Genomic DNA, 26,238 nt, shown 5'->3' on the forward strand with positions numbered 1-26,238 from the left:
AGCATATCTAATTCTAGTAAGACTGGTGATAAATGACCCTCATCTAAAAGACCATCAGTGTGAGGAGCTCACTGTCTGTAGGCTGATCACAGAACACTTTCTCTGGCTTTACTTCTTCTGGACAGTGTGAATTTTTCCATAGGGAAAGGGAAAGAAGGGTGTCATGTTTTATAGAATCACAGAAATGTTGGTTAGAAGGGACTTATATAGGTTATCTGGTGAAACCTTCTACTGCAGGATTAGTTACTGGGCAGATCAGACATGGCTCTGCCTATCCATGACTTGAAAAATCTTCATGGATGGACACTGTGCCACCTCACCTGCTCAAGTGAAAAAGTGTTTCCTAATGTACAGTGCAAAACTATGAAACCATCATTATTGTCCTTTGTAGTGTGCCTGACCCTACTGAGGAGAGTTTGCCTCTGGTTTCCTTGTGAGTGCCCTCTGCACCACGACAGGATGCTGTAGCTCACCCCTCCTCACCAGGCTGAGGAAGCCAACTCCTCAGCCCCCCTGAGCTTGGTGCTCAAAGCCATGGACATCCTGCCCATCCTTTTCTCTGCTCTCAAAATTCTTAATATCCTTCTTCAAATGGAGAACCCAAAACCAAACTGCCCACTGTTCCTCTTCCATTATATACGTATGAGAATATTTATCTTGATATTTTACGAGGATTAAGTTACTTTATATTGTGCACAGTTGAGAGTTTAAAGTAAGAGACTATGAGTGCTTTTATCTGTGTCCCATAGTATCTACTTCCAGCTGGAAAGAGCTACATTAGCACTGACAGTTCTTGTACCCATGCAGGGTAGCAGAATTCGAAGGGAAGCAAAAATCAAGGCACTGCACTTATATTTGATGGGAAGAGAAGGCAGCAGCATTTTCCTACATGAAAAGTGAAAACTTTGCCTATAAACACTCCTGGCTAGTAAACATGTTATATAAAGTCTCTGTCTCAATCTGTTTTCTGATGCAGATTAGTATATATTTTGACAGATTAATATTCTTCCTTCTATTTCTGAAGGAGAAGTGAGCTTCTTCATAACTAAAGAAGCATTAGGTCACCATTTTTCCTATTTGTATTTTCCAAATACTGCAGCATTTCACATCTCCCAGTCTGCAGCATTATTCATACTGCTTTCATTACTGCAAATATGAGAGACTCGTGCTGGATATAAGCAGTAAAAATGACCCTCTAAGGTACCTCTACAGCTGAACCTGAAATAAATTAGTCAAAATCTCCATAAACTGTTTTAATAGACACAATATCACAGTGATGGTACATTTAAATAAAGTAATATTGTCAGCAAATTATCATAAAAATAAAAATTCAGAATCCAATAATTTAATATTTAGAAGATGAATTATGACTTTTATAATGTTTCATTACTTAAAATAAAACAGAATATTACAAACTAATTATATGGAGGAAATTACAAGAATAATCAGTAAAATACTAAATCTGTAGTAAATCAAACACTTTCTATATTGCTTTTGCAAGGTCTTTAGAGTGTAAGGCATCTAAGGATTTCCTTATACTAATAGGTTGTAAACAATTTGGGTTTTTTTTAATCGAGGAAAGAGACAGCCCATGCATGAACAGCTAGTGGTCTTTTGCCACCTTCTGCAGATGTAATAGTTAGCACCTGGCAGTTATAGGTGTCCTGTGCTTGCATGATGCTGTCTAGCTCTGATTAATCCAAGGTTTCTCCTCATATCTGAAACTATTTCAATATGAAATATAAAAGTACTGCAGTTCTTTTAACAGCAGCAGCATAAAAACACTGGCTAGATGGTGGCACAACAAGAATTCTGTGTTCCGGCAATCTTCAGTCTAAAAACTTTTGGCATTTTGAATGCTCATGAAACTTTGTCTCACATTTTCATTTGAAGGATTTTTTGTATTCAAATTCTGCTTAAAATTATTTCTTGTTTCCTCATCAGTTATTAGAAATAGCAGATTTGGTGGTTTTTGAGTGTTGGTACTTCTACATTGAGATCTATACCAGGTACCCTCATGGTGTCTTTCTCCTTTCTTTCCTTCAATGTGTTACCAGTGTCAGCTTGGAGTTCTCAACCAACCACGGTCGCTCGTGGTCTCTGCTCCACATGGAATGTTTGCCTGAGATATGTGCGGGGCCTCACCTGCCCCACAGCACCATCTACGCCTCTGAAAACTACAGCGGGTGAGCGCGCTCTCTGCAGAACTGAGATGCAGCTTTAGAGATGGGAATTGTAGGTGGCAGAAGAAAGCAGCAAAGCACACAGCTCTGTGTCATCATTCATTTTTGGCTGCTTGGGGACAGCAAGGAAGGAGTGTTCTGAGCTCCCTGGCTACCCAGTAATGAAACCTGAAATGTATGGGGCTGCTTCTGTGGCATAATAATAATTTTTTGATGCTAAAGAGAAATTACAAAAAAACCTACTTTTGGACAGCATGTTGATCATAAGAAGAAAACTTTTATCTAGTCCAAGCCACAAAAGTTTTCTTCTTGGTCAGAAAAAACACTACTCAATGCTGTATTTACCTCCTCAGACACATTTACTCATGTGGGATCCCAGTACTGGACTACAGTGAAGCACATCCTCTGTACTTCTGCAGATGGAGATGGTTATTAGTGTCATTTTCTTATATCAACCTTTCTCAGTATTGAGTCACTTCTCTGCTGTTCTCACTGAAAAATTAACTGTGGCATTTTTCTGCATAGCACAAATCCCTTGGTATCCCGACTTCCATAACACTTAGAAAAAGAAGGTGCAGTTGAAGCATGGCTATGATCTGATGGAACATAGCCCATACAATTTTCATAGGTACCATTACTCCTGGTGTGTGCAGGAAGTGTAGCCTCTGTGGATGATAGAGAATGATGGCCCAAACTGCAGCATGCCAAATCCTCTGCACCACTCCTCACCCTCTGAGGATTTTCACCACAGTTCAGCCCTGCTGAAGTTTCAGTTTTAGGAGATATTCATGGAGATGGAGAAGCTCTGCTGCAGCAAATGAGCTTATGGTCTTTGCCAATTTCATGTATGCCTACAGGGAGAAAATGGCTGGGTTTTATAAGACAATAACTAATATTCATGTGCTGTATGATATATGGACTTCTTATTTTTAATTTGTATTTTCTAAAGCTGCTGTAAACTTATGCTTCATTTGAGCAGATTTTAAAATTAAGCTTCTCACAAAGCTTCCTGAATACATAAACATATCTGCAAAACATACTCTTGCATAATAACTGTCAATGTAAAATGCTAGAAGTTTGTGTTGTATGTATTTCAGGTGGAACCGAATAACTATTCCCCTTCCCAACGCTGCACTGACAAGTGACACCAGGATTCGATGGAGGCAAACAGGACCAATCCTTGGAAATATGTGGGCAATCGATAATAGTTAGTATTTTTACCCATGATCATGACACATCAGAAAAGTAAATTTTATATGCTGCTCTAAGTAAACATGTTTTCCACAATCACTAGTCAATGAAGTTTGTTAATTCCTGTTCTGCTTAGCTGAGTTTGGTAGCAGGTGCATTTTGAAGCTAGAGAGAGAATCTGCCATTAGAAATTACAATAGTCTACAAGATTTTTTCATTTTCCATTTAATTGAATGCTTTCCAGGAAAAAATATTGGCTTAATATAACATTTATTCTGTCTGCTTAGTCCTAATTACATAAATAGGTTTCACATTGGCTGTTAAGGATATATACTGCAGCAGCCTAAGCAAAAGGAGTAGCATCTGGGACATATTTTGCTTCTGGACATAGAAGACCATCTTCAAGCAATGCTGCTACCAAAACACTGACAAAACCTTACATTGTTTACTATATCTTCAGGGGAAAATGCCATCTGTTTTAGGGAACTGTTCTTCTCTTCAAAAATTATTTTTTACATACATTTTCTTTAAATGGATGTGAAGAACTGGGAGAAGTGTACATTGATATTTTTTTATATTACTTATTATAGAGGAAAACCAGGACCAGAATTATCAAGGAATACTTTAAAGCACAGTAAAAAGTATTTAGGAACACAGGATTAAATGAATGAAATGCAGAAATAAGTATGATTGAAAGAGTAACTGCAAATTTTTTTAGCTTGCTTATTCGCTTTAAGTGATTTGGAACTAAGTAAGCTGCATTCAGAATTTGTTTGGTTAGATGCATGAAATATATGTAATTTAGAGATTCACACTGCTGTACAATAGCCTCCATTATATAATTTCACTATAAATTTTGTAGTGATTCCCAGTAAGGCTTGATATGGTGCCTAGAAATGGTAAATATTTACATTTTGCAGAATTCTTAAAATATATTGGTGCCTAGTATTGACAAGAAAATCTTGAAGCTGTTACGGTCATATCATTATGGAAATTTTGTCACTAAAATTAATGAAAATTGCTCTCTTAATCATAATAGGAAGTAGCATCATCTTGACTTTCTGGATATAGTATTAATGCTTCTCTTTAGGGATGTGGTATACATCAAAAAGAAAGTAAAATTAATGGAAAGATAGGTATATAAAGAGGAGAAGATATCTGTGAGTATCTGCAAAGATGAGTGGCTGTCTAAAAAAATGCTGTCTCTAAGTGTTGGAGACACTCATGAGAGGTTCACAAAAACCACAGCAAGATGAAATCAATCCAGAGATACAAATTCCTTACAACAGAACAAAACAAGATTTTGAAAATAATTTGACAATTCATTTATCTGCACAACCTTTGCTTATAGAACAAAATACAACTCCATGAAAGGATGCTGCACACTCCTGTGTGCACAATCTCAAGAAAAGGTTTGCCAACTATCTGCCTAGAAAGAGCCTGCTCTGAATTTGAGGTGCAGAACCATGACACAGGAATCAAGTCTTAAAGGCATATTTCTCAGGTTTTGAACGCTTCCTTTGTTAAATACTAGTGATACTGAAGTTTACACTGTATTGTAGAAAAAAACTTGTAAATATTGACAAGCCACTCAAATCCTTGAAGAGAGGAAGATTTTCAAAGATTCAGCACTCTGACTTTTAGCTTCACGACTGCTTCCTATGTGAATTAAGTTTTAAATGAAATCTGGAAGCTGGCCATATTTCAGAAAGTCTGGAAAAATGCCAATTTCTGTAAAGTTTTTTATTATGAATGACATCATTACATCTTTAACCCTTCTACTTTTACCACCCCCTCAAAAAGACCTCAAAAGACTCAAAAATCAAACAGACAGAACAGAATTTTTTTGCACCCTGAGAAGTGACAAAAACTAGAAATCATATGAAATCTGAGAAGGACTTAATTTTAGGGAGTATCTAAGAGGGATTTGAGTGTGTCTGCTGGGGAGACCTGACACCCTGCTGTGATGGGCAACATTATAAAACTAGGAAAAGGAAGAAGTACTTCTTCCTATAGATTATTTCAAATTAGTGGTTATTTCTTCCAAATGTCACAATGCATGTGGCTAACTCCAAGTAATAGGAATTCTTCAATAGAAAAGATGGCACTATTCATGGTTAAGGCCTTTTAGCATTTTGTATTAAAATAATATTACCCACAAGTTATGACTTTTCTTTATTGTATTGTTGTGCAAGAGATTATACTGAGATTTTCACATCTTTCCATCCTTCATATTTTTCACACTGTCAGTAAGGAGTCATTGGAGGAAGATGAAGCAAAGGAATAAAACAAGTCTAGTGCATTTGGAGCATTTAGGATGTGGAATTTTGTTCCATTTAAACGAATCAGTGAAAGAGTATAAAAATTAATAGTTACTTAAGACATATCAGGGCAGGTTCTTACTCCCCTAAATCCTGTCGAGTAAAGTATGTAGATTTCAATGAGAGAAGAATAGTGACATATTTTTTAAATCTACAAGACTGCTACTGGAATGCAGCAATATATAGATTGGATTACACCTCCAAAATAAGATGAAGGGAATGTCAATGAAAAATTATGAAAAAGGTCAATGCCTACCAAATTCTCTGATCTCATTCACTGACAGTAATTAAGTGGCCACAGTACTGTGTCTTTAGCCACAGATGGACATGACACACTAAATAATAAATTATTCATGATTATCCTTGACACAGACAAATGCTTTATATCCTTTCACAGACCTTTTCCAGGTAGTGGAATTAAAATAAATAAAATAATTGTATGATAGGTCTGTACACTTCCTTGTATTCATCATATTCTGTTTACCACATAGCATAGCACTCAATTTAATTGATTTCTCTCTCTGCAGTTTATATTGGTCCATCTTGCCTCAAATTCTGCTCAGGGCGAGGACAGTGTACTAGAAATGGCTGCAAGTAAGTTTTATATTCAGTACTCATGTTCAATTTCTGTCACAGAGTTCACTTGGTTGTGTGAAAGTTGAAGTGATTTTCATTTCAGTCCTTGCTCTTTTAGATGACTAAATATAAAACTAACATAAACCTCAGAATTCATAAGGCTCACTGGAAAGCTAAAGATGAATCTTTCTAAACAGCACCATGTTTAATATTTTTTATTATTTTCTTCAGGTATAGTATCTAACTTCCAATTCATCTTAAAATGTGCTACAGAGCAGACTGAAATGTCAGTGATGTACACTTTATACTGGTTAGAGAGGTGATTTTTGACTTTATCACTTTTGTATTAAATGTTGGGAAAGAATTACAATTTTAATAGTTCTAATATCCCGTTACCTAACATACCTCAAGGACAGAAGATCAGCACTCCACTTTTTTCTGATAGTCTGGCTTGTTAAAAGGGTTCAACTCTAAAAAATAAAAAGGTACCTACTCAAAACCAGTAAGCACATTCTTAATATTTGTGTAACTACATTTAGTTATTAACAAGAGTGTGACCCAAAGGGTATTCTCTTTTGTAACTTAATTTCTTGTAACCACATCTAGTATGCTGCAGATAAAAGCAAATTTGTCATTTTACATATGAACAACTGTAATTATGTCAGCAGGGGTTTTGTTCCAAAAATTAATAAAAAAAATTCTGTACTGTGTTATATGTAGATTCATGGAGTGTTCATAAATACATATTTTTTTAATTCGAAAAGTAAATACTAGCTAACAGAAATAATTTGCTTTGCACTTTACCCAAGTTCAAAGAGGTTCTTGGAACTTAGACTTGAGAGGGACATTGTGGGTGTCCTCAGTCCATGAACAACTGCAGCCACCATGCTTGTAGACAACCAGGCAGACCAAAGATGGGTCACCAATGGTGCTTGTCGCCCTTCCTCGCTGCAGGTGCGACCCCGGCTTTTCAGGCCCGGCGTGTGAGACGGCGTCGCAGACCTTCCCCATGTTCATCTCCGAGAGCTTCGCCAGCTCCCGCCTCTCCTCCTACCACAGCTTCTACTCCATCCGCGGGGCCGAGGTCAGCTTCGGCTGCGGCGTCCTGGCCAGCGGCAAGGCCCTGGTCTTCAACAAGGACGGGAGACGCCAGCTCATCACCTCCTTCCTGGACAGCTCCCAGTCCAGGTGAGAGGCAAGGAGGAGTCGTGTGAGGCAAAGAAATGGGGGAGACCCTCCAGCTACAGGCTTGTCTGTTATTAAACCAGTTGTTTTAGCAGGGAAAAAAGCTTTTAAAAAACTCCTAGTTCCATGTTTTAATGGTAATTTTGTAGCTTTGCCTTTTTTACCCAACAGAGTCCAGACCAAACTGGAGGGAAGTTATTATACAGCTTGGATGGAAAATACGAAATGTTAATATCAAACCTGAGTGTCAAAGCCAAGTGCTAATTAATTATTTATAAGATTGTGTTTATTTGACAGCTTGTGGCAGCTGATTAGATCCATTCACTATCTCTGCCTCCCCTTCAGTGCCTAATAAATAATTAAATGCAGCAATGATTGGCATTTTTTAACTATATGTGCCACTATGCATTACTTGACAATAAAAACAAATCATGTACAAAACCCCATAACCAATATTTATCAAAATTTGTCTAGATTGAGAAGATCTGAAAACAACCTGGTTAGGGGAAAAACAAAACCAAAACAAAGAAACAGCAACAAAAAAAAAACCCACTGTGAAAACAATACCCTGCAAATATTTGTGTGGTTGTGGTGCAGGTTCATATTTGTGTGGTTGTGGTGCAGGTTCCTGCAGTTCACGCTGCGCCTGGGCAGCAAGTCGGTGCTGAGCACCTGCAAAGCGCCCGACCAGCCCGGGGAAGGAGTGCTGCTGCACTACTCCTACGACAACGGCATCACCTGGAAACTGCTGGAGCACTACTCTTATCTCAACTACCACGAGCCAAGGTACGTGCACAATTATCACAAAGAGTTATTTGCATGCAGTTGTGCTGCTTGTGACAGTCACTGCAATGTGGAGATTGAGTGCATGGTGCAAGAGGAGTTGAAGAGTTTTTATCACACACCGAAAGTTACCACCTTCCTTTAAAATTTTGCAGATGTTCTAGGCACGTCTCATTTTGTCATTCTATAAAAATGAGCACATTGGTTTAATGGCTTTCAAATCTCAGGTGATACACCAGAACAAGCTGAGGTAGTGCAGGATGAGGGACAGGAGTGTGCGTGTGGGAATAGGGGCATGACTCTTCCCATGGAAGCAGCCACTTGTAAAGAAAAATTAACATAAATTATTTGTAGCTTTGAAGCCATAGACACCCTCACTACACCATCCTCTGGGATTAGGAGTTTGCAGGCAGCACAGGACAGCTGAGACACAATCTGATTGTGAGGATCTCTGCAGGATTGTGAGGATCTCTGAGGTCAGCAGGGAAACTACACCTGCTCCCACTCTCAAGGCAATTGCATGAGTTCATGGCTGTGTCTCTGCCCTGGGCTGGGCTTGGTGCCCTGGGAGAACCTGCAGGTGACTGTGCCTGGGACTTGTACAAATGAAAAAGAAGTTGAACAAGGAGCTCATTTCATCTGTGCTTGGTGTCAGATTAGATAGGAATATATCTCTTGTATTTAGAGAAGGTGTTCCTTACTGATACATTTGTGTGTACTATCCACCAAATTTAGTAGATCAATACAAAATCAGCATGCCTGTACCAAAAGCCTGGAACAGTCTAGTCTGGATCTGTGCAAATCCTCTCAAACCTGGCAGCAGCCTTCACAGCGTGCTGCAGCAGAGCCAATAAATGCCAGTTAAAGGAGATGCTCTGCCAAGGGGCCCAGAAGAGGCAGAACTGAGAGTGGCATCACTGGACTCATTCCAGCAGGTCCATTTTCTGCCCATTGGTAGCCTTGACCTGGGTATTGCCCTATGTCTTCTTCTCTACCAAGTTCCAGCAAAACATCTTAGTCAGCCCCAGAGGTGGGACTGTAAATAGCTTGCAAGTAACTTTAGCTACACGTAAGTTTCATTATTTATATTTATTGAGCTGAGTGCTTTCTTAAAAACAAAAAAAGAAATTAAATTTTCACATCTTATCAATAACTCAGTACAAAATTGCAATATTTAAAGTGTGATTAAGAATGTTCTAATGGAAAAAAAACCCTTGTAGCAATAAAATTGTTTCCTGAGAGCTATAGGAAATACTCAAAAATGTGAGAGGAGGACTGCATTTGGTAGAAATATATTGTAGACTTTAATTTTTTAAGTTCTAAATGTTTCCGAAGGAAAGATGCTACAGACTAGAACACTCATAAATCTTCAAACTTTCCTTAGCCTACCTTTTTTATAGTCACACATATATTTTATATGACCTGTTTCTAATTCTTAGATTCAAGACTACATCTGTAGGAATTATATTTCCCTAAAGGTTTTTAATATATAGCACTATGAAATTTTTATAACAAAAAAGGAAAATGCATATTCTGGTGACCGATTTTAATCAAGTTTAAGATATAAATGTAATAAATTGCGTAGATGCCAGAGACTATTTTGCTTTTTGAGGTTAGGTATGAAGCACAATTCCTGTTGTTCTGACAAGGTACAGAGAAAAGCACAATATGCACAAGATAGAGAGATTTTGCCATGGATGATAGATAGATAGGTAGGTAGGTAGGTAGGTAGGTAGATGGATAGATGATAGATAGATAGATAGATAGATAGATAGATAGATAGATAGATAGATAGATATTCAGTCCACTCTGGGAAGATAAAGAAATGACATACATACAAACCTGAAGCTAATGCTGGCAAATAATTATGAACAAAGCTTCACCTTTTCATATTATGTTGTCTGAAAATATCAGCATTTTTAGTAACATAGCCTGCTGCAAAGTTTGGCAATCAGTCTGTATCCACAAATTTAATTAATCTTCAGTCATACAAAAAAATAATTACACATTTAATATTCTGCTGAAAAGGTGCATTTAATCTGCTAACATTTGACAGCTGCATTTTTCTTCTGGGCAGAACAGCGGTGGCTTTTCAATATTAGGTATGCGCATAGCTTGAAAGAATGAGATCAGAGCAAAGGTCTCCCAGCTGGTTTTTAACAAATTTAATGGTGGCTGGTAATGTAAGTAGGAACACTTTTCTTCTCTGCAGCAGAAAAGTCATTAGCAGGAATCCCCCTCCCTCTCCATCTATCTCCAACAAATCAAAGCTAGACAGGAGAAGTTGTTACAACTGGAGGTGTAGTCAGGTTCTGCATACTAACATATGTGCCATACGTGGTGGTTTACACCTACATTTTTTAATTGTGTTAGCTTAATCACCTGGGATGGGGAATTTATTTTAACATGTGTTAAATATTTTAACATCTGATATGTGTATCAGTGGTGCATGTCATGATTTAGGATTTTCTGTATATTACTGTCTGTGAGAATTAGTGTCCACATGGACAAGCTTATGAGAGTCAAGTGTGAAAGGGAAGATACAGGCATCAGAGGCAGCCAGCAGCAGAGAAATATGCCCTGGATTATGGCAGAGGATTAGCTCACACAAGTGCCAGGTGCTTCACAATGCTCACTGGATGCAGTGCTCCTCCTAGCAGGGTACCAGCTTTCCTCAGGTTCATACCCCCGAATCATGGCAGAAAAAAATATGGTTCCTTTTAGCATCAGCAGCAATTTCTTGTCGTTTGTGCCTTTAAAAAATTAACCCAAAAGGTTATAAAGTTGCTTCTTATGAGGAAATCCTTAGTAGAAAAGAAGTCAGGGTCTGAAGGTGTTCAAACATGTTTATTTGAGTGTAAAGGAAATGTACCCACCATACATAAAGTGTGTACTGTGCTGGTCCCATGCTACAGGGACACAGCCATGTCACCTCTGGCTGTCCTTCCCCACTTCTCTCTCCAGTCTGTGGATGGCAGAAAGCAGCTCCTAGGAAAGCCAGGCAGGACTTTTTGAATGCTTCCCACCTGTTTGGCCAAGCTATTTGATTTTTTTCTGGTTAATGGATTAATGTATTGTCCTTTAAAATTAATGTGACAGTAAACAACAGTATTATAAATCAACTCATATCTACAAGGATGTTGTAGCAAGTGATTTTTTAAAGTGTGGTTTTGCACTAAGAGTGCCACAGGCACAAGACTCATATGCAGAGAACAAAACATTACAGCAGGCAGCTTAGAAAGCCCTGGTTATGAAAAATATTTGGTGCTGGAGTTTAAAAAGATGCTTTCAGTTTACCAGATATATCATTTTATCTACATTTCCTCTAATAGAGAAAGAAAAATAGCAGCTACATGATGAGCTGGCTGAAAACCCTTTAGCCAGCAAGTAATTATACCCCAATGGAGACAAATGTCCCTGTTGCCAGTGTGTCTCACAGTTGATGTGGCCATGTGGGGTACCATGGTCTTAGTGATTTATGGAGCTTTCAAAAAGGTGTCATTGCTGTGGCAATTAATGTATACTCCTTCCTGTAGTGTATGAAAATTGCTCCTGGAAATCAGATAATATTCTTAATTTTCTTTGCAGTTTTTCAATTCTAGGTACGTTGACATAGCTGCCATGACAAATCAGGTGACCTTGCATACCAGAAGCACCTGGGACTCGCCTCCAGTTGCATCTCCACGCAGCTACAAAAAAGGAGTGTCTGCTAAAAAGGACTACACATAATCACACTGTCTGACATGATGAACCTTTTCCACTTGATTGTGGCAATTTACAAGGGTGGGCTCTTCTAAGACAAGAGCACCATTAGAGTGATATCAATGCTATCTGGGGAATGCAAATGTTTACAAGATTCATATCTTCAGGATAAAACCCACTGAGTCTGACAAAGGGGAACTGGAATTCTTAAATCCTTGTCAGCTCATCATTCCTTGGCTAATTTACACCTTTAAATTTACTGAAAGGTCCACATTGGAAGCAAAAAGTACAAGTTAGGTAGAAACTCTTTCTGGTGGCTTTTGCACATGACTGGTTTTCAGTAAATGAACTGATTACCAAGAGAACTAACAATTCCCCCGATCCTGTCACTGGTAGCATCCATACCAGCAGATGCTACAGTATTTGTGGGTTAAATTTACTCCATGACTTTTAGGGTCAGTAAGGAAAAGTTACCGAAAATACATCCCCATGGAATTATTACAACCAGGAAAAACTGGCAATAACAACTTTGTTTTGTTTTCCAGAATAATTTCAGTGGAGCTGCCTGAAGATGCAAGGCAGGTTGGCATTCAGTTCAGATGGTGGCAGCCATACCACTCTTCTCAAGGCGAAGATGTGTGGGCAATCGATGAAATCATCATGACCTCTGTGCTTTTCAACAGCATCAGTCTGGACTTCACCAACCTGGTCGAAGTCACACAGTCTCTAGGGTTCTACCTGGGAAATGTTCAGCCCTACTGTGGGCATGACTGGACTCTCTGGTAAGAAACATGTATTCTTTCCTGTTCTTATTCTGGTTTTCCTTGTCTATTCATCCTGCTAAGGATCAAGTTACTGCTGCAAGTGACATCAGAGTAATAACATGTCTCATCCTCATATTATGGACAAAAATACAGTTACTAATCTCATTGCAATTAGCAGTAAGTTTTTCACGTCTTTGCACAGATTTCTGTTTGATGGGAACATTGAATGTAGTGTTCTTTTTCCATGAAATATTTAAAGAATAACCCTAAAAAAATTAGAAATATTTCATAATCTTCACTTAAAATCCAGGCAGGTTAATATGGATATGCATGTAATGAAATAATACGTTAAGTACAGACTGAATGTTTTATAAGTGATGTTCAGAATTTTCTGGATTGTAATCCAGAAAGCAAAAGCAGCAGAATATGTGCATTATCCATTTTTAGTTGCTTTAGCTGGTATTGTATATATATATATATATAATATTAATATATATGTTTATATTTATATTTATATCTGGTACTATTATTTATCAGTCATTTTCACTGTGATCACCGTTATGACATATTGCAATTAGGTCTAAAATATGCTGTGTATTTAGAAACAAAACCAAGAAAACATCACACCCCTCAAAGGAAATAAAGGCAAGAGAAGCAAAATAAGGGGAAAACAAAGGAAAAAATTATTAGGATTGCATAAAAATGCACTTTTTAAACTAAAACATTAACATACTTCACAAAAAATCTAGAGCACTTGAATGAAACATTTGGAATTAACACAAGAGAAACTCAATTTAATCTGTGTGTTTTGATTAAAACCAAATAGCAGTTTCATGCTAGTCTCATCAACCTATAAACCCAGTATAGTTTTAATTGGCATAGATACATTTCTTTGGAGAAAGTACAATCACAGTAATTATAGAAAACCTGAAGAAAATAAAATAATTTTAGCATCCCCATGGACACTCAGAGAAACACTGTTGGAATTTTATTAACAACTATCTCTGAGCAATCTGATTTGACTTTCTGATCATCTGTCAAACTAAAAAGAGTTGGCTTAGCAGTAGGAACAACACCAAATGTGTCCTAGCACTGATAATGAGGCAGTAGAAGCACCATTAACCACTTTAATAAGGACAAGGAAGGTACTAGCTGCTCATTAAAATGAAACAACATGTTAGGGCTCAAACTGTTTGCATCTTCCTTACCAAAGAGTTAGAATGAATGCCTTTTAGTGACATTGTTTTCCCTCTGTACTTTTAAGACCAGTTTATCATGGGGAGGAGGGCAGATAAGATAACCCAGGTTCCTCTCTTTTCCTCCCATGATTCTAAATCAGAATCAAAATACCACTAAGATAAATTCTCCATCCCATATGGAAATTGGCTAGGGATTGTAGTGCTCTGTCATAGTAGAAACATTGAAGTTTCCATGCATCAAATATAGAATCAAAACCTTCCTCACTATTTATGTCTAAGTATTTTTCATTATCACTGGAAAACACGAACTCTATCCTTCACTGACCTTGCTCCTCCCAGGGGAAATTTTTAAACTTTCACAAAGTCTGTACAAATGGCTGCTAGTTAAATTAATTATTGTTGGGTTTTCCCAGCTGCGAGTCCATTTGGTTCTCATTTTCTAACTCATGAGTTTCTAACTCACAAGCAGATCTTGCAGTAGCACTGACACCATCCTCTTGAGAACAGTCTGACAACAGCTTTTTATTAGTACAACTGTGGGAAATATGCTATCAATCATTTTACAGGGTGTCATTCCCAGGCCCATAAATTGCTTTTAATTGTCTATTAGGTCTCTATTTCTACCTTAGAACCTGTAAACATAAAACATTTATCCTTAAATTTGGAAAGAACTGAGGAGGGTGATTTTTAAAAATTTTATTAAGAGGCAGGCTGTTCTTTTCCATACCTAGCTTCATTAAAAAAAAATGTTTCTTGATAACCATATGTTTTAATCAAAGGTGATTTTTGGGGTATTTTTCTGGTCTATATCTGAGCAGTCATTTTATTTGATAGTCATCATCATCATTTGGTTTCAGAATGGATCTTTATTACATCAAGTGTATTGGTTGTACTGAAAGGACTCTGGAACACTTTATAATGAAGTGTTTGATGATGTACATTAAATCATCACTTTTCCAAAATGCTCATGTTCAGGCAAAGTTTTGAACCAAATGTCTCTGGAGTATTACAGGCTATATACAGCCACTTGCTGAAATTCATTTAAATATTGATAAGGATGCTAACACCTTATATATATATATATATATATATGTTCACCTGGACACAAATAAAATAGCTTTATATAAATATATATATGTATTCATCTGGACACAAATAAAATAGCTTTATATAAATAAACTGTCTTTAGTCAGATTACAGCAGTATGATTTAACTCAGTGTAGCAAACAATAAGAGTGTCCCACTGTCCCTGGAGAAGCCTGAGAGAGGACTGTAAACCTGTCTTGTCATGAACTATCTTTATGGAGCAATGTCAGTGGTCCTGCATCAACTTGGTAGTTTACCAGTGTCTTAAATGTTTTGTTGTTTAGAGTAATTGTTACTCTGTAACATTAAGAAAGTTTCTTTCAGGTAATCAACTTAATTATATTAATGATGTTGATACATTTAGGAATTATTTAGTAAAGTAGGTATGATGTGATGCAAAAAGGCCAAACATCCCCTGCTTTTGATGGAAGCAAAGCTGTGTCTAGTGCAAGCGTTGGGCCATTGTGTCAATATTTTCAGTCAAGGCAGCTTTACAAAACAAGCTGCATCCATGTGGCTTTTCAGTATTCCTAAAAGTACCAGCCTTGAAAATATGGTAACTCTGGGGATCTCAGAGCAGTTTGGAGCAATGCAGGTTGGCTGACATTGACTGTGATACCATTCCCAGAAGTACCAATTAGTTGGCAGTGCTTGGAGGGAGAGTGATTGTTCTGAGGGTACCTATGGGTATTGTGTTCCTGTGTCTCCGCAGGTCTAATTACACACGTGCCAGAAACCCACTCACAGCAACAAATTTATACAAAAATGAAGCCTCTGCATTCTCATTTCTGAAGTTTTTTTAGTTAATTATTGTTACGCCAGGGACATTACTTCATCTTTTAAAATTCTGGAAAGGTATTCCAGCTGTGTGGCTCCCAGAACAAAGAAAACATTTGGTATTCCAGCAAAAGAGCAAACTCCTAACCACGTACATGAGAGGTCTGGAGAGCAAAGAAGGCACAAGGTGGAGCCCACAACTTTAATACTACTTGTGTTCAGCTGGAGGCAAAATGTAGATGATAAAGGACTTTGTGTACCTGTAGTGTGATTTTCTTCCCTCAAAAGAGCTTCTTATAGAGCATCACATATTGTCTGCATCTCAACACTATCTTCCTTTTCCACATTTCTTTAATATGCATTTTAAAGAACTGATTTGACTTTTTAACTTACTTAATATATTTACTTAATATACTATGTATAATATCTAGTGGCTAAGCTATTAAATTAAAATTAATACTAAATTTAAAATATTTTAATCATTACCCAGATGCTACTAGAAAGAAGATATTAGAGTTTAAGACCTTTTTTTTTCTCATTTTATTTAGTAGCATTGAATAAAGAGAATTTTTGTGAAGACAAGGGTAAAACGTAGCATTTAATTATTTGCCCTTTTTTTCACTACAAGTCCTTTTCTTGTCTTCTATTACTTTGGGATGGCAGCTTCTGGGCAGATGTTTCATGAAGTTGTTGTGTTTCTACTCCTTTATTCTGTTCAGATAAGCTTTAGGTAACTGTGATGTGTTGCTATGCCCAGGTAGTTGTATGCAGTGCCAAATCCTCTTCCAAAGCAGTGCTACACATAACTTTCAGCTGCTTACACTGCACATGTTTGACTGATGCCTGAAGAGCCTGGCTGTATTGGCACAGATTTCCCAACAGGGCTTCAGCCTATGTCAGATCAAATCAGCTTTAGCTTTTAAATTTGGGGGTTTTTGTAATTTTTTAAAATACAAGATAAAGTTTAGAAGAAAAAAAATTTCAGGCATTATCCAGACAAGCTCTTCTGAGGTGCATACAGATCTAACCACGAAGCCACAAACCATAGGTTGGGAGCTGGACTGCTGACGAGTGTACATTATATCCTCTTCTTAACTTAAAATTATCCTTCCTATTGAGAAGAAAAACACTGAGAACAACTGAAAAGGCAAACAGTCCAGATACAGTTTTCCAAGATAACTTACTGCTTTCCAGTCCAATTGTCCATGACAGTGCCCTTGTGCCCTCACAGTGGAGGGAATGTCCACCCACAGTCACTTTGGGCTGCTGAGTGACAAGACAAAGCAAAAAAATTCATATGATGAAATGAGCTGGATCATCTTTAGGAAATCAAGTCACAAAAGTAAGGTCAGAGAGTTGAAAGCAGACAGGATCTTAAGTTATGCCAAGTAACAGAAATTTTATAATGACAAAACTAATGTCAGCTTTCAGTAATTTCTTCTAAAGCTTTAAGGTAGGATGCTGACATTTATGCCATAAGTGCTCTCTCTGGAAAGGACTCTGCAGAAAACAATACAGGTCACTGAATTAATTTAAAAGAGTCCTTAGTGACACTGACTTGTCCTCACACTCACTTTGTCATGACCTTCAATTTTACAGGAGTAGAAGCTCATATGTTCTTCTGTATTGTATTTAAAGATTGTGACTTCTCATTTAAAACAATAAACCGTATCTTACTCAATCATAAGAGCAACCTTGAACTAGATTATTCTCTTTATCACCACTGTATTGAATGTAGCTTTTTATTTTCCATTATGATTTGCAGTGATTTTCTTTAAAAAGAGACAATCCCTTTTATAAATTGTTTGCATTTAAGAATAGTCTTAGAAAATATTGAAGCTGAAAGGACTATAGTACTTGTGAAGACACTAACATCTCAAACTAAGGAGAGGGAAGCAATTTTCATTCTATATGAACTTTTATTAACATACTCTGTTTTGATGGCTAGTGAGCAAAATTCAATGTTTAAGTTGTTATTACTGCCTTCTTATGTTTCTGTTGTATTTGAGATTTTGAATTTTGTTGTTTCCTTTTTTGTTTTGAATAGTGCAAAGAAGAAAAACCTGCATTTAAAGTGAAATAATCTTGGAATTTCAGACTATAAATTGTATTACTATATATATGATAAGTGGGTACCTTGCAAAATGTATGTGTATATGTGTGTTCCAAACATTACTAATGTTCTCCAATCCACTGGAAAATGTATATCTTGTATCAGTACATCCTACAGAAAAGAAGACAAGAGTAGAAGATTAATTCTGAAACACATTTAAGTGAATGAATTCCATATAGGTACACTTGAAAATCAATGAAGTATTTTGAACTAGATTCAGAGTATCTTAACTGCCCAGTATTAGAATGAAATTACTGCTGTGGCAAGACCTTCAGCAATGGACACCCAAGGGAATGAACTTTCTTTTTGGTTTTTTTCCCTTATGTTGCCCTTTGCTAGATCCTAACTTCATCATTAATACAAAGAGCATATAGTAAGAACTAACGGAATAATTCAGTGTTTCACATTCTGGGATACATCAAGACCTTCCTGGTAACTGGCAGAAGTACCAGCAGAAAGATTCTGCTGTGCATGGTCTCATCCTACATGCCAATCTACAGAATAAAGAAGCACAACTGTATTTAACCCACCCAGAACCATAGTGGGTTTTTTTAAATTATTTTGGGGATCCATCCTGATTCTTTCCTTACATGTCTCAGTTTTACAGGCGATTCAAAGCTAGCCTCTAGCATGCGCTACGTGGAGACCCAGTCTATGCAGATTGGAGCTTCATATATGATACAGTTCAACTTGGTGATGGGCTGTGGTCAGGCCTTTACTCCTCATATGGACAACCAGGTGAAACTGGAGTACTCCACCAACCATGGACTCACATGGCATCTCGTTCAGGAGGTGAGGCTGGCAGTGAGGATGTGTTTCTTCCATAGATTCTGCTTTATACAAGGATAATCTGAAATACACATTTGGCCTTGAACAAAGAAAGATGTTTTCCTTTTTCACCTTTCAATATAGAAATTCTCTGTTGTAATCAGTAAAAATTACTAGTAGAGGTATTTAGACTGTTCATTGTAATATTTGGAAGAAAGGTATCTGAAAGCCTGAAAAACAAAATAATGACAGGAATGGACAAAGGCTGAGAAAAAAATAGGGCCACAGTTAGAGCCACAGGGTAATGGCTGAGATCTTTCCTGTGCTATTGCTTTGTTTTTCTAAGCAAAATGCATCTACTGTTTCCTGGAATTTAAATGGATAGAAATTCTTTCTGCCCTTGTGCACAGCCATTTCATAAATGGAAAGCTCATTCCTTCAGGGGATTGTAATGTAGAACCTTTCATCTCCCAGCCCTGGTTCAAGCACAGTCCAGGCTGCAGTGACCGCTGCTACCCCACTGCTGAGGTGCAAATAGCAGCGCTGCTGCTCTTCCCCCGGGTGGCTCAGTGCTGTCTCAGCACAAATGTGAGCAGCGCATTTGGCCACAGTTCATGCTCTTGTTTTCCCTCTTAGATGAAAAGCTGGACTTTCCCTGGACTCAGGGTGAACAAACCAAGGTCCTTTGGCTGCCTCTGAGCAGGCTGAGAGGGTGTCAGGGAACTTGTCCTACTGCCTTTTCACTGCCTGCTCTGCAGGCTCACCGATGGATTATTATGTCAAGTTCTACACTTTCTATAAGCAATTAAAGCTTTGCCTGGTTATCCTTGCCATGTTGTCTTTTGCCACATTTACTTTGATGGGCACAATAAAGAAGTGACAATAAATGAATTTTTTAAACTTTGGAAATCCAAATCATGATTTCTTGCCTTAAACAGAATCCAGATGAAAGCTATAAATTATATATTTCAAACCTGCTCATATCTTTTATATCTAGCAGGCATCATCTTCTTGGTGTCCAAGAATAGTTCCTAGTGGTGGGTGTTTAGGGTTTGTCCTTGGCATCCATGGAAGACAAGTTAACTAGATTTTAGTGCTCCTTTCTTTGCTCAGTAGAGTTGAGTTCAAAGAACACACGCAGCCAGATCATTTTTCTCACACCACCCATGTTGCAGTGATAAAAGAGTATTTGTAGTATATTTCAAGGACATAACCTGGCAAATAAACAAAACACTAATTAATTAAATTGTTTGAAATTTTTGTTTGTTTTGTGATCGCAGATCTTTATTAGATCTTGTTTTCTACAATCTTTTAGGGGAGATGAATCAAGAAAAAATGTTTAAAAATTGCTGGAAATTAAACTTAGCCTTAAGAAAATCTACTACAAAAATCCCAACAAAATAAGGTCTCAGATCTTCATTTAATACGCTAAGATATTTGAGCAATAAATTTCTCTGTAAAATCATATATTCCGCCCTTCTTCATATTTAACACACAACTATAACTGTATAATTTAACTATACAAAATTCTTAATTGACATAACTTCTGCAGAGAGTCACTGCTTTATTATTAGTTTCAGAACAGTCAAAGTAGGCTACTTGCATGAGCAGGTGTCTGCTCTCTTGCCTGATACCCTTCATGCGCGTGAGCACAGCAGTGACCAGTGAAATATTCTTGGGTATGTGGGGATGGTCAGGAGAAGCTGTGCTGTGGCAGGAAAGGGCAGAAGGGATTCTGAACTGGTAGCTAGAAGAGGATCATGTAGGTTGGTAGTATCTTCCAAGCACTTTATTAATACTTCATAGGCCAATTTTTTGGGAGCTGTTCTAGCAAAATGTAAATAAATTAATGGAATATTGCAAAAAATGAAGTAACATTGGAAGGGCAGTGCTAGAAAACAGTAAGAAGCTGGGATAATGGACTTCATTTATATTTAATATTACAAAAGTGTGAACAATCATATTTTCTGAATTTAAAAAAATAGAATTTGGGAAATAGACCTCAACAATAGGAATCTGAATTAGATGCAGAAATAGTTCTGGAAGCAGGAGGGAAGAATTTACACCGCTTGCTGTAGGTGTCAAAACTAACACAGCTGCAGAGCTTGGGAAGAGCCTAAGGACACAACTTCACTAGGCTGTGGCTGGGCCCTCTGGTGTGGCTCTGCCTGTTCCTACTGCTGCTCCCCACTGCAGATGGAGAGTGTGGGGCAGTCAGTATGCCCAGGCAAAGCCTCACAAGTAGGTCTCTAAAATGACCTTTATAATAGTCTGGAGGTCACTTTCATAGACTTCATAGTGGTCTTGTAGTCTTACTTCATAGTCCACAGTGGATGTTGGGGTGAAGATAGTAAAAAAAAAAAAGAGACATTCCTCATGGAGGAAAGCAAAACATTGGCAGTCATGAATGCTAAACTCTTTAAATAGATTTGTATTTACTAGTTTTCTGAGAAATTTATCCTCATCATGTCAGGATTTTTCTCTTCTGGGTCTTTCACTCCAGCATCTGGACCCAGACAAGCTCCTGGTTGTGTGAATGTTTGACCTTTGTTTCTGTTCCCAGTTATTCCTCAACATTAAATCTGGTTTTGAAATGTTTTATTTTAAGGAATGCCTTCCCAGTATGCCGAGCTGTCAGGAGTTTACATCAGCAAGTATTTACCACTCCAGTGAATTTACTCAGTGGAGGAGAATCACTGTTCTTTTACCACAAAAGACTTGGTAAGCATTTATTTCCTATCTTTAAACTTTTTTGGGGGGTGAAGGTGGGGGGGGGGGGAAATGGTGAGGGGGGTTGTTGTGCATACAATTTGTCACATCAATTGCTGTGACAAATACCAAGTCCTCTGCAGGTCATACTCAAGCCAGTAGGTGCAGTGCCTGGGCTGATCCAGCCACAGGTATTTCCCATAAAATACATTCCTTACATAATTAGAGAATGAAATGTTGATGAAGTCAACAGAAACTATTGTTTAGGATTGCTTTTAATACATACTCTGACTCTCCTAATAGAGTTCAGACTTTTCAAAAATAGTGGCACTTGTCTGTAAATGCCCTGTTGGAGGAAGGCTTTATTTGGATTGTTAATTTTTATTTTGTACATTCTTTATTGTTTACATCTTCAGACCAAAGCCCTATATAAACAATAACTAATGAATCATTTCTGGGAATTTTTTAACTCTTGTTTCTTTTTATAGCATGTCTTAAAAAATAGCATTCTCTCATGCAAAAAAAAAAGAGAAACAAAAATTATTATAAAACCTTTTCATCTTGTTATAATCAAACTTGATTTGCCTCCCCTAAAATCTTTTATTAACTGAACTGTTTCTTTCATTATTTATTTTTAAATCTTTATACCATATTTATTTGTATACCATACAAATAAAAAGTTGTTATAAATCCCAATAATCTTCAGGGCATCCTTCATTTGAGAATTTAATTATTGCAATTAGAGTTACATTTTGATTATGTTTGATCTGAATCCATCGCAGCAAGTGCAATGAGAGCTTGCTCAGATTGTCATCATTGTATTTCCCCATCATTATTTTTTTTTTTGCACTCTGCATGGCCTCAGCACAGCCTGTTTCCATCAATCATACCACAATGAAACCTTCTTTCAACACACTGGCCCTTTTTGCTCTACAGTCAATATTCAGAATTTCCTATTTCTAGCAAAACATCAAAGGCAAATATTGAATCCTTAGAACATATCATATCAGATAATACCAAATGGTGCAAGTAAGTCTACAAATAACTCCTTTGTAGATTGTAATGTACTAAATTTTACATGTCAGTATGTGCTACCATCCCCAAAATCTGTGGTTCACATAGGCATTTAGGAGTTTAAAAAGCATCTACCATTTTTTGGGTTACATTCCAAAGTAGGCTGTTATTCCTAATTTATAAAATATATAATGTACTCAACGTTATTATACAGTGTGTATTTGATGATGATACCAATGTTGTGGCCTTCTTTTTCTTTAGAATCTAGTAATTTTTCTCAGCATATGAGGTGACAGAAGCATATAACTCCATTTTAATTTAGGAGACTGTGGGGAGAAATTATGATGAAGTAATAGCCGGGTTCCTGTTCTATGCTGTGCACAAATCATAAATATTTCACACTCTGTCTTGTATCTGAAGGGATTCCCGTCTGTTAGCAGAGTTTGTTTGTAATTAAGGTACAAATTACCACTGAAAATGTCTTTGCTCTTCATAGAACACATTTTCTGGGTTGTGTTGTGCTATGGTATTATCAGGGTGAAGAGGAAGGGTGGCTGCCTGTTCCCATCAAATGCAATCCAGCACACCACATGCATCTTTCTCACCACTTTCCCCTCTTTCTAACATTCCTTTCCAGTAACAAAGAGCAGGTTAAGGGCTCAACCCTTCCTTTGGGTTGAGACTGGGAGGGGATTTTTTACAGGTTTTTAGAGCAGGCTCATGAGCAGAGATAAAGTTTCTGCCTTTCCAAAACCTGGGCATTATTGGTGACACTTTGATGTGGAGCTCTCCACTGCCAGCCCAGCCACGCAGAGAGCATCATTCCAGGTGCCTGGTAGTGAATATGCTCTGTAGGGCTCCTTTTTGGGGTGCCCTCCCTCCTCCTCCTCCTACCCCTTCCTCACCTGCATCCACTGCAACCACCACACAGAAGCAAAACCTTAGTGATGGCCAGGAAGAAGATTTGTAGAGGCAGAGCATGGTGTTCTGCCTTCCAAAGCTGGGGTGAGGTGGAGGAGTCTCTGGACCTTCCTTCAGACAAAGGCTGCCAAATGCCCAGCCTGCCCTGCGCTTATTGCACAGGGAAACAACCACCTAAACGAGGTCTCAGAAATGTCTCATTAGCCTTGTTCTGGCCCTTGGTGGCCTCAGCATGCCCTCACACCCCTGCACAGCCCTGCTGTGATTGCTGGAGCTTTTATCCCTGGGTGCACAGCTCTCAGCTGGGGATTTGCACCTTGGGCGTTGGGAAGTGTCAGGCTGTGGCACTGTGCTCGTGCAGCTGGAAAATTGTTTGTAACAGCACCTATTTCTCTTGTAAAACTTTCTGGATGTGCTGGTATTTCTGCAGATCTTTAGATGTTCTGCATCTAGCAAGCATGAGTTTACAAGCTCCCCATGTTATGTGAGATTTGGGATGGTAGAAAACCTGCTGCAAGATTGAGACTTGTATTGAAGAAATTAAATGTAAGCACCTGCTCACTGAAATTGTATTGTACTTGAAATGAACATTTCTAACACTGATGAAAATTAATTTCAGTTTTATGCAAGGCATTTACATGTGAACAGGCTTTAATGAGATACAAGCAGCTGTCAGTTGCTGACTTCATAAACAAATCAACACCTAATGACTGAATGAGACCTTCAGGATAATTGGGTAAATGTAATTATGGTAACTCAGAAGGTAGCAAATACAATTTTACCAGCCACAAATTTGCATTAAATCATTAAGGCTTTTAATATCAGGAGGGAAGGCAGTGATTTTATTTTAAGTCACATATCAGAAACATTTTGTAACAGAACATCATTTCACTCGCAGCACTTCCTTGTGCTTATGTAGAATGTCACACAACAAAAATGACTTTTATATGACATCAACTTGACTTACATATAATGTCATTAGAGAGCCAGATTGCTTTCCAGTAGCATTTAAAAAAAAATGAGAAACCATGAGGAATTAGGGAAGTTTATTTTGCATGTAAGAAATGCTTTCATAGCTCCTCAGTGCTACACTTCCCATTTCAATAGATGTCCAAATGGTGACTGTATAGAAAGCCAGTGTTTTATCACTGAGAATGCAGCTGACGCTCATCTCCTTATTCTCTTTTCTTAATTAACATGGCTTTTTTAAATAGTTGATTACCATTTTTAACAGCATAATCCTCTTAAGCTGTTGTTACCTTGAGATGCAGAGCAGCCTTGGAAAGCTTTCAGAAACAGTGAGCAGGAGTGGTTTTTCAGCAGCATTGCTTTTGCAATTGTCACTTCAGCCTAACCTGCATTATCCCTCATCCAGGGAGGAACCTGAATCCATAGAGTTTTCCCTGCCCACAGCCATGTGACAGTGGCATTGCTTCCCACAGGACCTCTGGCAGCAGGCTGGGTGGGAAGGTGAGGGCAGCCCCTTGTCCCTTGCAGCTTGGGGTTAACAGGATTCCTGTCGTGGCAAAGCTGTCCCCAGGGGAGAGCTGTCTGTCTGCAGATAAAAATAACTCCTCCCTGCTGGCAAGTGGCTCCCTGGGGACTGTCCCCAGCCTCTAGCTGCTGCACATGCCTCCATTTGGGCAATGTGTTCATCTCCAGGCAGTAATGAGCCTCCTCCCTTCTTCCCCTCCCCTCAAATGATAGAAACAAACCCCTGCATCACTGCATTCATCTGGGGCAACTTATAAGTAGCAAGGGGAGCTGAGTGCACCCTCAGCTTGATGTGCAGCCAACATCTGGATCCTAAGGAGGCAGATGGAATTCTGCACCTGGCAGGGTGGCAGCAGGGATGGGATGATGATACTCTCCAGGGAAACATTTTGGTCAGGTGAAATGGACTGCCAGCTCTGGGGCAGCTCTGTGCACGCCCAGCCCTGGGAACAGCCCCAAGGCAGAGCTGCACTGGGATCTTCAGCGGGGGCTCCAGGCGTTGTGCTCCCCTGGGCACAGAGGTGTCCTCTGTCACTGCACAGGGCTGGGCTCTCCCCACTGTTTGTGTAGGTCAGGAGTGAGCCTTGTGCCCAGAACCAGCCCTGATGCACCGGCACAGCCGCCCTTCCTGCCCACATGCACCTGGCAGCAGCCAGTGAGCAGCCAAGGCAGCGCCACCAATGCCACATCAAGCTCTTCTTAGGGGGCACCACCATTTGTTGGGCACCATGAGACTTCCATGGCATGGTGAAATTGCCTCTGTATCACTGTAGATCTCCCCTGGTTTGCTGTAAATACCCCAGGGCTGAAGGGTCTCACACCCCAACTCCACCCATACGCCCTCCCTGATGAAAAAAAGGGATGTCTGAACACAGTGTTCTCCCTCCTGCTACCTAGGAAAATAACATGGCACAGTTTTACTGTGCTGGGAGTTCATAGGGGATGTGTTTTACTGCTCTAACACTATTCTTTGGTTTTAGTATTGTCATTTTCCTCAGCACACATTAGAGTTAACACCAGTCACTACAGCTCTTTCCAGAGCCTACAGCCTCTGTCAGGGCTCTCTGTGGTGCCATTGATGCAAACATGAACCTCAGCACCAAAGTGATGCGCTGATTTCAGAGCACTACAAAAATAAACAGTAAATAATTTCAGTCAGTATTGACTGCCCATTGTGCCTTCACAAGCTTAGGAAATCCTTCGTGTGCTGATTACTGGCCTTGCACACTTCTAATGGATAATTCATAGCTCTTGTAATGTAACCCATCAATACATTATATCCTGAGGGAGTATTTAATCAGCAGATTTGCCCCCGCAGATTAACTCTGAGTGCTGTAAAAATGCTTACAGTATTTGCAATATCAAACAGATACTTAAAACAGGCAACAAGGGTAATTTCAATTAAAAATCAAGCCCTTGGGCAGCTTCATTTGTTTTTTAAAGAAAATAATA

At 38.5% G+C, this 26,238-nt stretch overlaps 1 protein-coding gene across 3 annotated transcripts in view; it reads left to right on the top strand.

Moving 5' to 3' along the window:
- Window positions 1–26,238, top strand: part of RELN (reelin) — a 277,724-nt gene that overhangs the window by 174,592 nt on the left and 76,894 nt on the right. For all 3 annotated transcript variants that reach the window (XM_077783642.1, XM_077783643.1, XM_031507057.2), the window contains exons 15-22: window positions 2,058–2,186; window positions 3,281–3,390; window positions 6,223–6,289; window positions 7,226–7,459; window positions 8,081–8,242; window positions 12,487–12,723; window positions 18,480–18,672; window positions 21,257–21,369. In XM_077783642.1, the coding sequence (XP_077639768.1) occupies window positions 2,058–2,186; window positions 3,281–3,390; window positions 6,223–6,289; window positions 7,226–7,459; window positions 8,081–8,242; window positions 12,487–12,723; window positions 18,480–18,672; window positions 21,257–21,369 (1,245 nt within the window). The remainder of the gene's footprint in view (window positions 1–2,057; window positions 2,187–3,280; window positions 3,391–6,222; window positions 6,290–7,225; window positions 7,460–8,080; window positions 8,243–12,486; window positions 12,724–18,479; window positions 18,673–21,256; window positions 21,370–26,238) is intronic.

This window comes from Lonchura striata, chromosome 5, assembly GCF_046129695.1.
Source record: "Lonchura striata isolate bLonStr1 chromosome 5, bLonStr1.mat, whole genome shotgun sequence".
NCBI classification, from domain to species: domain Eukaryota; kingdom Metazoa; phylum Chordata; class Aves; order Passeriformes; family Estrildidae; genus Lonchura; species Lonchura striata.